The sequence below is a fragment of the Polypterus senegalus genome, chromosome 2 (assembly GCF_016835505.1).
Source record: "Polypterus senegalus isolate Bchr_013 chromosome 2, ASM1683550v1, whole genome shotgun sequence".
NCBI lineage: Eukaryota > Metazoa > Chordata > Cladistia > Polypteriformes > Polypteridae > Polypterus > Polypterus senegalus.
The window spans coordinates 190,866,669-190,881,253 of NC_053155.1; the positions used below are offsets into that span (position 1 = coordinate 190,866,669).

The window sequence follows — 14,585 nt, forward strand, 5'->3', positions numbered from 1 at the left end:
ATCAAGGTCATATTTTTACCTACCCACCATGCTGAGGCGTGTTTGATCCCCCCACCAACGCAGTGTTTTACCATCATCAGTAACCAGCCCAATGACAGTGGTGTCTTTTGTAATTTTGATGGCATTTCTCTATGTCTGGGGTTGCAGTCACTGGTAAAAAATACTATAAATTATGGGGATGAGCACATATCCTAGCGAGTTCCACTATTTAGAATTCAATTTGAGGAGGTACATTTGATAATCCTGGCAGATTGTAGTCAGAAAGCCCACAATCCAATTAAACCAAATGGTATTACGTCTCAAAGTTATGAGTTTCACAGGAATGATTGTGTTAAAGGCAGAACTAAGGTCTATGCATAGCATTCTTACACAATATACGTATAGAATCCAGAATATAGTGTAATTCTCACTTTTAGGTCTGACCAGCTATCCAACATGTTCCAGTGTCTAATGCCATGATAAACAAGAATGTGTTTGGTAACAACCATGTGCAGTGTACTGGAAACTGCACATCTGTTTTCATGTTATGGGGCTGTAAACTGGCTGGAATCCTGTCTTTGATACCAACAACAACATTTACTGCGTTTATATAGCACATTTTCATACAAACAATGTAGCTCAAAGCACTTTACAAAATTAACTAAAAGGAAGTTAATATAAAACACAAACAAACAAGATTAGGCAATGATATACAATATGTAACAAAGAAAAAGGTAAGGTTGAAAGGCCAGGAGGACAAGGAAAAAAAAAAACCAAAACCTACAATTAGGCTACAGGAAAAAAACCAACAAAATCTGCAGGGGTTCCAAGGCCAAAAGACCACCCAGCCCTCAATGGGCATTCTACGTAACATAGATGGTCTAAGTCAGTCCTAATGGCTTTTAGGTTTCAAATGGAAAAAATTGTTGATGATGGTCTTGTGGACATTTGGGACACCCAAGATTCAATCCATAAACAAAGGGGGCAGTCTGGCACGTGGTCAGGTGGTGATGGTGGCAGTAGCGCAGATCACCACCATAGAAGAACCAGAAAAGACAGCAGAGAATAGTAGAGATTAGTGGGGAACTGCAGAACCCAGAAGAAAATGAGAATTCAATGTTCATATACACTAATAGTGATACAACGAAAATGTAGCTATGAAAAGACCCATTTTAAAATATTGGGTTTTTAGCAGTTTTTAAATTGCTCTACAGTACTAGCCTGGCAAATTTCTTTTGGTAAAGTATGCCAAATTTTAGGGACATAACAGCAAAAAGCCGGCTCACTACTTCTTTTCAGGTTTGCTCTTGCAGACCTTCATTTGAAGATCTGAAGTTACTACTTGGAGTGTAAGGGGACAATCATTCCATAATATAGGACAGGGTGAGATTATTTAAGGCTTTGTAAACTATTAGTAGCATTTTAAAGTCAATTCTAAGTGATACGGGTAACCAATGTAACAATGATAATCCTGGCGTGATGTGCTCAGATTTGCTTTTTCTAGTTAAGCTTCTGGCTGCTGCATTCTGCATTAACGGTAACCGATTGATGTCTTTCTTAGATAGTCCTGTTAGGAGTGCATTACAGTAATCGAGTTGACTGAAAACAAAAGTGTGCGCTAACTTTTAATTTCTTTCAAAGTTATCGGAGGTCTAATTTTAGCTATGCTCCTTAAGTGAAAAAAATGCAGTCGTAGTAATCTAATTAATACGTGATTAAAATTTAGGTTAGAGTCAATAGTTCCCCCTAAATTCTTTACCTCCGACTTGACTTTTAAGCCTAAGAGATCAAGTTATTTCCTTTTTAATTTTATTGATTTTATTCTAATTATTCCATACAAATAGGATTGAAAACAAATCAATCCCCACCCCTGAGAAATAGAGTGTGGCCAACGGAGTAAAACTTAAAGCTAGTAAAAATAAATAAATTAATGAGTTTAAAGATAAATAAAGAAGAAAAAGAAATGGGAAGAGAATCTGCTTTCTCTGTGCTTTAAGAGCTTATTCTAAAATATTATTGATTAGATCCTAATCTAATCAAGTTTATTTCTAATTCTTTCGTTATCTCTATTTTTGCCAATAACTAAGGTTTCTGTTTTCCCCTTGTTGAGTTGTCAAGTACACTAACAATAAGGCCATCAGCAGCCTCTTTGAAAAAGCATGTTGGTCAAGGAGGCAAGTGGACGGTTTTAGCAGAGAAATTATTTTGTGTAGTTCAGTTTGACCTATTTTGGAAAACAATTTAACTCGTTTAAAATGGAATACTGGGGTTCATTTGGATTAACTTTGGGGGGATGTATTATATTATTTCTAATGTCGTTAATATTGTGTTTAAAAAATATAGCCAAACCTCACAAGTTTCTCTAGCAGTTTTAAGGAGGCATTGCAATGAATGAGCTGGGGTTAGAAGCCGATCAATAGTTGAGAGTAAAACTCTTAGATTACCAGTATTATCAATTATAATTTTAGAGAAGTAGGACTGCCTCTCAAGGTGGGCTGCATTGTTATATTAATTTATTTTAGCCTTCAATAATTCATAATGGAGGAGGAGTTTAGTTTTCTCCATTTACACTCAGTTCTCTGACATGTTCTCTAACTCACTCTTTGGGAGGATTTCTTAACAGTCTTCTCAGGAGTGTCTTTGTCAGCTGCCAATCTTACCGTAGCACAATAATTTCCAACCTTGCTATTGACATTATTAGTGTTGTTGAGATAATCGCTACAAGCGGACTGGTTGTTTAGAATATTACTAAACTTTGAAGCTGCAGGTGTATCAAAGTAACGTTTTTAACACTAGTAATAACTTGTAACATTTTGAGAGAACTGGCCTCTGAAAGCACTTCACTATAATACCATAAGTGCAACTTGACGACAGTCTTTGAGACGTGTTGCTGCAGTCATGCTGGGTACTGGGATTGCTGTTGCCATCTTGAAGCAGAAGGGGACAGTTAACACTCTTGTATCGTAGATCACAGCGGTGATGTCTGCTAGCTGTCTAGCACAGGCTCAGAGTACTTGGCCAGGGATGTTGTCTTCTTCCTTCACATTGACTTTCAGCATTGCTCTCCTCACACCTGCAGTGGTTTTTCTGAGGAGACCTGTGTTGGTGGCTCCTCTGTTGAAGAAGTCGACACAGACATTAAAAACTATTCTGTTCTATTCTGTCTGGCTGGAAGTGTTCCAAAGTGCAGCACATAAATTCTTGATTTTCTGGTCTGGGATGGTCTGCACTGTTTGCCACAAGTTCTGGAGAAAATTGCTGGTGCAGACTCTGGGGTTGGGGTTTTAACTGGGAAACACTATTATTGTTTTGTGGTCACTACAGCCTTAATTCATTAGATGTAGGCAGCAACTATTGATGCATATTCTTCAATGCTTTTGTTTCCCTAGCTTAGCAGCATCTTTGAATATACTCTGGTCTGTGATACTGAAGCATTCCTGAAGAACTACGTCTGCCCAATCTTTCCATATCTTTATGGATTTTTTACTCTTGCAATTATGTGGGAGAAGGCTGGTAAAAGAAATAATGAAATGTGCGCCGAGTACCCAGCATGACTTTGGGAGATGGCTCTGCGGCCACTGCGTATGTTAATCCTTGTAGGACACCAAATATGTTGGTTAACAATGTCTGCTACAATAAAGCTGTCGTCAGTTTGTCTCTATTTGCTTTCTAATTGCATTGTACAATTCTTGCACTGCATTCTTAGTATCGTTGCTGGGGAGAATATAAACAGTGGTGGTCACAATGCTTGTGAATTCACTTGGCAGAGAGAAAAGCCAACATTTTCTGACACACAATCTGCCCCTCTTCTTACCAGTGTCTCTCATCCTGTTTACATGTCTAGTTCAGTAGCTCAGTAAGTGAAGCCATGTCTCTGTGAAAGTAAAGGTGCCACAGCCTCTTGTTTCACATAGTAGAGAAAGTAGTAGCCTGATCCTTATCCATTTTGTTCTCCAAGGATTGAACATTTGTAAGGGATAACCTAGGAAGTGGCGTAGCTCTTGATCTCAGCAGAGCTGGCTTAGCTTTTAGTCCGGCTTGACCCCCTCTCTTCTGTGCTTGCACCACTTCCAGGGTCATCCTGGTTGGCTAGATTTGTACCACCATCCTGTGGTACAAAATAGCCATCTCCTTGGAGTCCTTTTAGCTTATTGAATTCTGCTAATAATTTTTTGTCAGTAATCAGAAGCAGTTGTCAGTCATGGGTTGCATATTCTTCAGTGTTAACAGCAAGCAAAGTACAAAGTTGTCATGGATTTTCTTTTAAATAAGGTGAAATCACTTTTATTCAACAATTCTGAGGGAGCATGAAATATGAACAGCTCAGCTCATAATGCCAAAGTCTGACTAATGCAGGGAGAGCTATGCTTATAAAGACAGATATTCTGCATAACACACTTGTTAATTATACTATACTAGCCAACCCGCGGCGTACTATATGCCGCATAATCAGGCCGGTTTTTAATGATTTTTAAGCACAGGGAGAAAATTAACATTTGAAAAATCGGTAATGTAATAAATCAGCAAGAAAAGCAACATTGTAACAATGCACAGAACGAACCAACACACAATCGTCCGTGACTGAAAACTGGCGGACCGCCATCGCTCATGTGCCCACCTCCAACTCGTCACTTGAGTCGTTGTCATCTTTGCACAGTCCAGATGCACCTGTGACTCATGTAGAATTTCCGTGTTCCTGCAGGAGCATCTAAGAAGACACATGTTTGTCGCGGGTGCGAATTGCTGTATGTAGCGTGTAAAACAGTTTGCTATGGTGCACCCAGTCGTGCGTCATAACCGAAAACTCAGTTTTTAAAGACTGCTTACTTCATTGTGTTTTAACCTCAGTTGTAAAGGATTGTTTTAAGGATCCCATGGGATACCACTCGCAAACCGTTTTACATGCTGCATATGGCGATTCACCTCCGCGAGAAACATGCCTCTATTAACAGTTAACGTGGGTCGGAGCTGCATGTGACCTCTACGACAGACGAATATAAATTACGCCGGTTTTTATGTCTCGTGGCGTGGGTGGGCGTGGCTCTGTGAGTTGTCATATCCAATGGTCTTGGAGTTGGTGGGCGTGGCTCCTTCCTGCGTGCGCCATAGGTGTCTTACTTGTCGGCGGCTTAGTGAAATCCACGCCCCTTCCGGCGTCCTTTCCATGGTTGTCTTGCCTTAGTGAATTATATATATATAGATATGGATAATGAAGTTACTAAGCCCATTATGAGATTGAACTTTTAATGCACTAAATTCTTTTCCCACATGTTAAAATTTTTAAAATCTTGTACTGGACTTCAATTTTTGGATATAACACATTTATTGAATATGAAAATTGATGTCATATTCAGTTAAAACAGAGACAAAGGTTTGTGTTGACCAACCTTTTTTATTTGTAGACCTTTCCATTTAAAAAAAAAAAAAAAAATTCATATTTTCTGATGGAGGAAAAAAAGAAGATATTAAATAATAAGCATGTCATGATTTATTGTAATATCATCACATGCCTTGCACTAACACTAAAAGTCATTTTATGCTTTCATACTTAATACAGAATTTCATGGCCATACCATGATGCTGCCACCTCTATCTTTTTAAGAAGTGTTGGGTATTTTCAGGATAGTGTACATTATTTTTCCTCACTTTAAAAATATTTATTTATTTAATATTTTTATTAATTTTAATTACAAACAGATAAATTTAACTTGACTGTATGGAATATTAACAAATCAAAGTTCAACCCCCACCCAAGCAAAAGAGAGAGGAGCCAGCAATTGCAGCTACTCGATTAAAGGAGCAAGAAAAGAAGGGCATCCTTCTCCCCGAAATGGAAGCTTGCTGTATTCTAAAATGTTATTGATTACATTCAGCCATATTTTTAAAAAGTTTTGAAGAGATGTTCAAATTGAGAATTAGATTTTTTCCAATTTTAATTATTAAAGACAATCGGTTACTCACTGACTTACAAGCAGTGGGGTGGGATTCCTCCAATTCAGCAAACTAAGTCTATTTGCTTGAGGTGAAGTAAAGACAATTACAGTTGGTTTGTCCTTCTCCATTTTAAGGCCATCACCAAACACGGCTGTTAATGAGTTAGGAGTGTTTGTGACACCAAGGCGGTCTGGTAAACATGCAAACATTTTTGCCCGAAATGTTGTTAACATGGTGCCCACCCAGAACATGTGGCCCAGTGAGGCTGGAGCTCAATTGCAACATTCGCAGGTTGCATCTTGTTCTGACTTCATTTTGGCCAATTTTAAATGAGATAAATGTACTCAAGAAAAATTGTAAGTTGAATGACTGAATGATTTGCATATATGGAGCTCAAGTGTATTCTGTGCATGGCATGCTCTTTAACCGTTGATTTTTTTTTTATCACGGTGTACAGCCACCTTCCACTTTTGTTCTGGGAAAACAACAGTTGAGATTTTTTGTCCTACAAAGCTGAGTTTGGTAATGTCTCTAGGTGATTATTGTTATTTACACAAAGGGAGTAAAACTTGTGGAAATTCACCAAAGGATGATGGCTCAGCACACAAGTGAAAACCGCATGACTCAACAAAACATTTAATAATGGGATTGGTTTAAATTGGGAAGGTTTTAAGCAGGAAGAACAAGTATAACAGATGAAGCTTGCTCTGGTCGACCATTAGTATTACACACAAGCCCACATCAACTTGGCGGATTATGTTGTCTGCTGTTGCTGCACATTTGGATACCAGTTGTGGATCTGCCCACACCATACAGCATGATGACTTGGTACCGTAAAGTTTGCACAAGACGAGTACCCAAAGAGCCAACATCCTTTGGTAAATTTCATCAGGTTTCACTGCCTGTGCCCAAAGGAATCTCACTACAGTGTGTTGTTCCACAATGGTGCAATCCCGCAGCAGAGCATCTATGTTCATTTGACCTTGGCTACAACTAGACTAATGGCAGAGTGTTGTATTGTGTGTCTGAAGTTACCCATCAGCCATCACAAACATGTTGTACTGCATCAGTTACTATCTATCTGTTGCAGTTACAGAGTAATTTTTAAATTGACTTTACTTTTGGATTTACGCTCATAATTACTAATAAACTCTTCCTTTCTTTCCATATTCTTACCTTGGTGAGGATTGCAGTGGCAGTAAGCCCAATCGAGGCAGATCAGTCTTCCTTGTGTCCATTGCAACAATTTCCAGTCTCAAGGGAATTTCTGGGTACTCCCAGGCCAGCACAAAGATAATAATCCCTCCAGCGATCATCTCCCTGTTTACTATGTGTGGTACATCACCTGTACGGAGCACCCTGGTTTTCCAATAATAAACCCACCTTTTTACTTTTTTTCTGTTTTTAGATATGTGAAGGCTTACCTGCTGCCTGACAAATCCCGCCAGAGCAAGAGAAAGACGAAGATTAAAGTAAACACCACTGATCCGGTCTACAATGAAACATTAAAGGTAAGGTAGACAGACCGTACAGTTCTTTATTGCTTGCAGTGCAGTGCTACCAAACATAATTCAAAAACGAAGCAGATACTGAGAACCCAAAAAGGGGTCCACAAAATAAAAATTCACAAACATTTCTGCTTTGTAAGTGAGTTTACAATTCCAATAAATACAAATAAAGAAAGGTAGCATAAGCAATATATCCATTGTCCTTAGTTTAAATCCAACACTGGGTTGTTGTCCATGCAGATTTATATGTTCTCCCTGGTACTCTGGTTCTCCAAAATCCAAATGATATACAAGTTAGGCCAACTGGCAACTTTAGATGTATGTGAGTGTGTCCTGTGCTGGAGTGACACACCGTCCAGTGATAATGTGTTCAAATTATGCAAAACTTTGTCTTCAGTTTAAACAAATTAAGTGTTGTGTCAATGTATTGTAGTACAGTGCACAAGAATATCTATACATCCATCCATCCATCCATCCATTCTCCAACCCGCTATATCCTAACTACAGGGTCACGGGGGTCTGCTGGAGCCAATCGCAGCCAACACAGGGCACCAGCCCAACAGTATCTGTACATTTAAAAAGCAAATAAACGTCAGTTACATTAGTTTATTAATTGTGCTAACTTTTGTTACCTTGCTTTCTTTTCCTTACACTTTGGTGGTGGTTGTCTTTGTTAGCTGTGCAGTAATTTACAGTTCTACAGTTTTAAATATTAGCATTCATTCCTGATCAGTAGATTTTCTTGTGTTCCCCACCTTGAGAAAAAGCTTAATAGCTAGATAGCCGTTGTTGCAAATAGTCGATGTGATGTAAGTGAAATAGCTTATAGCAGTGTGTTTTATAGTAGGGGACCCACTGTTGAATTTTTATATACATCAATATTTATGACCTTAACACCATCAAAATCAGAGGTAATGAACAACGCTATGGTAAGAAAGCAACGATCAAAGACATTCACTGAGAGGATGATTTCATTTCTTGCTCTTTTACAGTATGTTATCAGCCACTCGCAGCTGGAAACTCGGACCTTGCAGCTGTCAGTCTGGCACAATGACAGGTTTGGGCGCAATGCCTTCCTGGGGGAGGTGGAGATCCCGTTTGATTCTTGGCAGTTTGAGAACCAGACAGAAGAGTGGTTTGCACTGCAGCCGAAGGTGAGTGCAGAGAAAAATTCATATTCCCATTGTGTTTGGTCATGTCAATGAATTGATCAAACTATATTTTTTATATAGTAGCTGTTGTGGAGTGTGGCTCAGTAATAAGCACCGACTCTCACAGCTCCACGAGCCCAGTCTCTAATCCCAGCCACGGTGCTGCCTGGGCCTGCATTTGAAGCTCATTTGTGACTCCATATTGGCTCGATGTAAGTGTGTTAGAGACACAGCAGCACTCTATCCAGGGCCGCTTCCCACTTAATAATGGGCCAGACGCCAGTCCCTCCATTTTATAATAAATAGGCCTGAAACAGAAGTGAACGTATAATCAGTAGGCCATTTGAAATGTTCATTGGTTGCAATACAGTTTTAGTCAAATGATCTGCTTTTAATTGGCAGAGTGCACCAACACTGTGACACATCCCTGGATGTCTACCTCTGGTATATAAAGTTTATTATGCCTTTTATAGGTAGACTTATTTTTTTTTCTAATTCTAATCAAAAATTTAAAAATTGTATTATATTAATTTATTAAATTATATAACTGGTGAAGATTAAAAAAACCACTATGCTTCCATAACCAGCCATGTAGCAGTCTTACTTTCTAGATTAAAGTGGCATTTTTATAATTAAACAACTGACAAAAGGTGATGCATGTTCATATTTATTAAAAAAAAAAACTAAAATAAATCTAATCCCCTTAAATTTTTTTTAAATTAATAAAACATATACAAAAATATCTATCTATAATTAACATGTCATAAAAGACTAGATATTCTTGTTATAATTGCACAGCTCTGATAAAATGGTTGTTTATCAAGAAGATACAAGGCTACTGTGCTTAAAAAGTTTACTCATAAAATTGACGTAACTGGCTGTTAAGCTGACAAGCTTATTTTTTACTGAGCAATGAGGGTGAACTCATCTTTATCTGTTTGTTTTCTAATTAAAAATATAAGCTGCTGTGCTAAAATAACTATTCACACTCAGACAAGGAGTGTCCTTTTAATTGCTAGAGAAAATCAAAAGATCTGAACTCACTCTCTTTAAAACTTGTGCTCTAGATGTGCTTTTCTTACACTCTTCTGACCTCTCCCTGCGCGTAACTCCTCAGATTGCCTTTTCTCATTTTCTTACTCCACTTACTTTAATATTAAAGCCAATATTCCTACCTTCACTCTCTCCAAAAGTCTGACTGCCATCTCAGTGTTTACAGGACGTTCAGCAGCAAAATGACGCGCGTGATTTATCTACCATAATATCTTGAGTAAAGGGGTACTACAACTGCATTACAGTAAACCTTAAACAAGCAGGTTCTGAAAAAAGCTTTTTGTTTTTAAGTGGCTAATTTACTAATCACTTATCAAGTCATTTGGGGTGAAAATCAGCTGACCGTTTTGAGCATCACTAATTTTTTTCCTCACAAGTCTTTAATCTTATGATCTGGTTTACAAAGTGTATAAATATATGCTTTTTATTATATATATATATATATATATATATATATATATATACAGTTGGTGGGGAAAAAAGCAAAGGAACACCTATGAGAACAATGGCATAAAAGTGCTAAAAGTTGCTGATGTCTCTTTGTCTCACTTGCATCTTAGGCGGATGCATTGACAGATGCCTGTCTGCAGTATAAAGGAGAGCTGTCAGTGGCTTTGCGGTACGTTCCACCTGAGAAAAATTTAACACTGTCACTAGAGCAACTTCCCAGTAAGTACTTACTTCTGGTATAAGATTTTTATATACATGATATGAATGCTCTGGAAATGATTATGCTGTAAACCTGAACAGACGATCAGTTGCTGTAGAACAGAAGATGTATTTTCCGTTTCCATTTGGACTATTCAAAAACAAATAAATGAGTGTCCTCAGTATCTACTCATTACTCTACTGTCTAATGCACCAAAAAAAATGTAGCAAAATGTTTTGACCAGAACAGCCCATTCATCCCAACATAACTCATTAATATGGATCATAAAGTAGGGCACGGCCATGATAAAACAGGACAAAGAAGAAAGCATCCTGTTCTATTTACGAAACACAGTGTGAACTGTGTGTTACAATGAAAACTCTATAATCAACTATTTGACAGTTCACAAAATGAATTAAAAGATATAGTATAACTATGTTGTTTCCTATTTTTCAGTTGAGGCGTCTTTTTACAGCAGTTCATCGTTCTTTAATACTGTTACTGTATGTTGTTCTTGTAAAGTGGAACTCAGACTGCACACTTTATTGCAAATGTGGTGTCAAAAGTGCATTTTTTTAGCCTTACTGCGACCTCTATTGTCTTATGCTACCTACTACAGCTGTGTGCAGAACTGTTTCTTAATCCCACTGCTGCTTCCCACTGTGATCTCTGACTGCTCTCATATGCTCCTGATGTTCAATACGGCAATCTGCCATAGTTCACTGTTCTGTCAATGAAGTACTGAGAAAGTCTTTAACAGCTATGAACTCACACTGTTGTATATTGGGTTACACTAATTCATCACAGTTCTCTCTCATTACTGGTCCTAGTTTAGTACTAGCGGGGAGCACATCTTGCTTCCCTCTAAAACACAATACAGTTTGGCCAGGAGCATTTAAAGAGCGAGAAATAACTGACTTGTGCCCATTAAACCTTTGTCTCTACTCAGGAAAAAAAACAGCGATCACTAGAGCTGCAAATGTCTGACTTTCCTGGCTTTTTGCAGGGTGATACTGGCTGGCTTTGATTGCCTTTTACTCAGTTGCTGTCTCCATGTTCTTTATATGCTTTGACCATCTGGTGCTCAGAAATAACACTTAAAAAATCCAATTATAATGTAAATATTTTCTAACACATGAACAAGAAATCATTTTTATAATGTAATGTTTTTTGTTCATATTCAGAGCAGTAAAAGTTTCACTGGAGTTTTCTTGAGCATTTTAGGCAATTTGTCATTCTGCAATTGTCCCACATTCTTACCATCAGTTAAAGTTTACTTGAAAGTGAAAAGGCCCTGTTGAATCAGTCCCAATGCACACCACTTCTCCATCAGGCGTCCTCTTAGATTTCTTAAATGCTTCTTTCTAGTTGTTGGCAATGACAGATCCAATAGGCTTCCAAGGAATTCTCATAAGGTGAACGTTTAGCTGTGTACACCTAATTGTGGTCTGTGTATTTACACACATGAAGTAAAACATTTACAGCATTTAGGTTATTTGTGACATTAACCATTTTTGAACAAAACTTCAGTCTTTTTCAAGTCATTCAGTATTCTGTTGATTCTGGAATATCTTTAAGTCCACTTAATTCATTGTTGTCTGCTAATTTACCCACATCAATTTCAGCGTATTCTTATTAAATGCATTTTCACTTGTGAGCCCATTATGCTATGCATTAATTACAAACATAATACAAAAAGCAACATTAACTATAAACAGAAGTGGAAACAAACAGAGCAAACAATATATAAAAAAATATAAGTCCAAATTATAACCACATTCTGGGAAGGATCTTTCCTTAGGAAAATGATAACAGTTACATTTGGATATAAGATATGTGACAATGTCAACTATTATAAGCGCCAGTGTGTTTATTTCAAAATAGCTGGTTGTAAATCGGGTGTTTAAATATTACTGAGCACTGGCCTCCTCAGGGAGAACTCTGTGGGATCAGCAGTGGACATCTATAACCATCTACACAGCACGTGTAGAACCCCGGCCATTACTATCTAGAAGACGAGTTTCTTGTGAGGTACTGACTTTTATTTAAAGCTTTGTGAAAACCTAACTAAATGATATCATGTGCTACAGTTACTAAATGTTTTGCTGCTTTCTGGTAGTGAAATCCATGTTGGCGGACTGTTACATGTTTATTGAACAGCTGTCTTTTATAATGATTCTATCCAACTATACAAAGTACTTGTTATGCTACAAGGTCTCTCGCAGCCTTGTAATGGAAGAACAGGCTTTCTGGATTAGCTTTGTCATACAATGCCTGTTACAGCCCCCGTGTCCCACACAGGTACAGGGACCTGTCACCTCAGGGCTTTACCTCACTTTAAAAGGAAGCAGTTATCATATTGAGTCAAAGGGTGGCAGGTTTCATCAGCATGTCTGTGGTTGTTTAGTCTGTGGTGTCACAGCAACTGGCATCAGCACCTCTGGCACTGAAGGCTGATCAAACACTTTGCTGCATTTTTTTTGTGAGTTTTGCAAGTGTCTTCTGTAAATTTGAACTCTGAGCTAGTTCAGTCCATGTGTATATGTTTTTGTGTTCCCATTTATGTTTGTCATCCAAAATGGTTTAATATAGGAAAGATGTCTGTTAGTTCATATAGTAAATTTGTCTTCACATGAGTCATTATAATAAAGTATCAGATCTGTCTTACTGCTGGTATGTACTGTATAGCAAGTATAACAAGATCACCAAACAACTGGGTATGTCAGTCTTCTTTTTATTATAGTCAGTAAATGGTGTCCTTTAAGAGATAGTGGTCCTCTCTCACCCAGACGTTGTGATATGCCGAGTTAAGACTGGTAATTTCAGCCACATCTATGATATCATATTTTGGGATGGGTTGGTTTCATGAATGTCTTGTGGCTCTTAAGAAGAGTGGCCATCTGACAAAGTTGCTCCCATCACCCAGTGTCTCAGCCTGCTTACAGTGAGGCATACTTGACAATGTATTACTTCACCTATAGATCTGTCATGAAACATAGAATGTTTATAACATTTTCAAACTTTTGTATACGATGTCCATTTCTTTTAAAACATCCTATGACTCCAAACTGGATTAACGGAGTTTAGCAATGGATGCGTGAATGGATGGACACTGCTTTTAGTTAATAATTTCATAGGACCTACTTGCTTCCTATAAAATTTGAATTAAATGTAAAAAGTGATATGTCTCATTACAGTTTGTTTTAAGCTCCTACACATTCATTTTAATACTGTAATATGTCTTGTAAATACTTTAGTGTTGGATTAAAGGTGTTTGATTTTTGCTCCTCATTTCTTATTAGCGAAAAAGAGCTTCATACGAAGAAAGAAGGGAAACTCTCCGCTTCTCAAAGGTGGCCTAGTGGAAGTAGTGATAAAAGAAGCCAAGAACTTAACAGCGGTGAAGTCAGGCGGAACATCAGACTCATTTGTGAAAGGGTAATGGACATGTCTGATCACTTTATTAGTCATGCCTGTGTTTCTATTGCTAATTTTTAGACATAAAACTCAACAAAAAGATGACAGAACTTTTAAATGTTTGCAGACAGGAAAAACAATAATTGAGCTAAGGGCACAAACGACAGAAATAAAGGTTGAGAAGATAAAGCCATTTTATTTCTAAGTTTTACTTTACTTCATTCCTAACCCGTGAAGTAATAAAGATGAGACTACAACCAGAATCTCAATGAACAAGAGCAGAGTGGTGATTAAGTAAATTAAGCAATTTAAATAGGAGCTGAAAAATATCATCATTAAAACAATGACATGGGTGTATACCGTTATCTGTATTAGAAACATAAATTATGAAGAAGGATTGATGCTTAAAGTGAAATATATTATTGGGAATCAAGAGGTAAGACTATCCATCCATCCATTTTCCAACCCGCTGAATCCGAACACAGGGTCACAGGGGTCTGCTGGAGCCAATCCCAGCCAACACAGGGCACAAGGCAGTAATCCAATGCCAGGCAGGGTGCCAACCCACTGCAGAGGTAAGACTATGAAACCAAAAAAGTGCCTTGTAAGGTAATTACTTTATTGCCATGACAGTGTCAGTCACAAGCAGTTTGAATAGGGGAACTTTGTACAAGTGAACCATCACTACAAACATGCAAATCATACTGGGGTTCGTAATTGGAAAAGCAGATATAAAATACGGATGGATAAGTGAATGTTTGTGCTAAGAATAGAAAGCCTCATGAATTGCATATTAGAAGGAAATTTTAAAGGGAACTACAGGAAGCATTAAGTGATATGACTGTTAGGGAGCTATACAGCAACATTTAGGTGACCCGAATTGGACTTCAGAGA

General features: G+C 37.8%; 1 protein-coding gene across 6 annotated transcripts in view; it reads left to right on the forward strand.

The window, feature by feature from the left end:
• sytl5 (synaptotagmin-like 5) overlaps positions 1 to 14,585 on the forward strand; it is a 356,011-nt gene that overhangs the window by 332,254 nt on the left and 9,172 nt on the right. For all 6 annotated transcript variants that reach the window (XM_039745076.1, XM_039745077.1, XM_039745072.1 and 3 more), the window contains 4 exons: positions 7,322 to 7,424; positions 8,414 to 8,575; positions 10,186 to 10,294; positions 13,577 to 13,712. In XM_039745076.1, the coding sequence (XP_039601010.1) occupies positions 7,322 to 7,424; positions 8,414 to 8,575; positions 10,186 to 10,294; positions 13,577 to 13,712 (510 nt within the window). The remainder of the gene's footprint in view (positions 1 to 7,321; positions 7,425 to 8,413; positions 8,576 to 10,185; positions 10,295 to 13,576; positions 13,713 to 14,585) is intronic.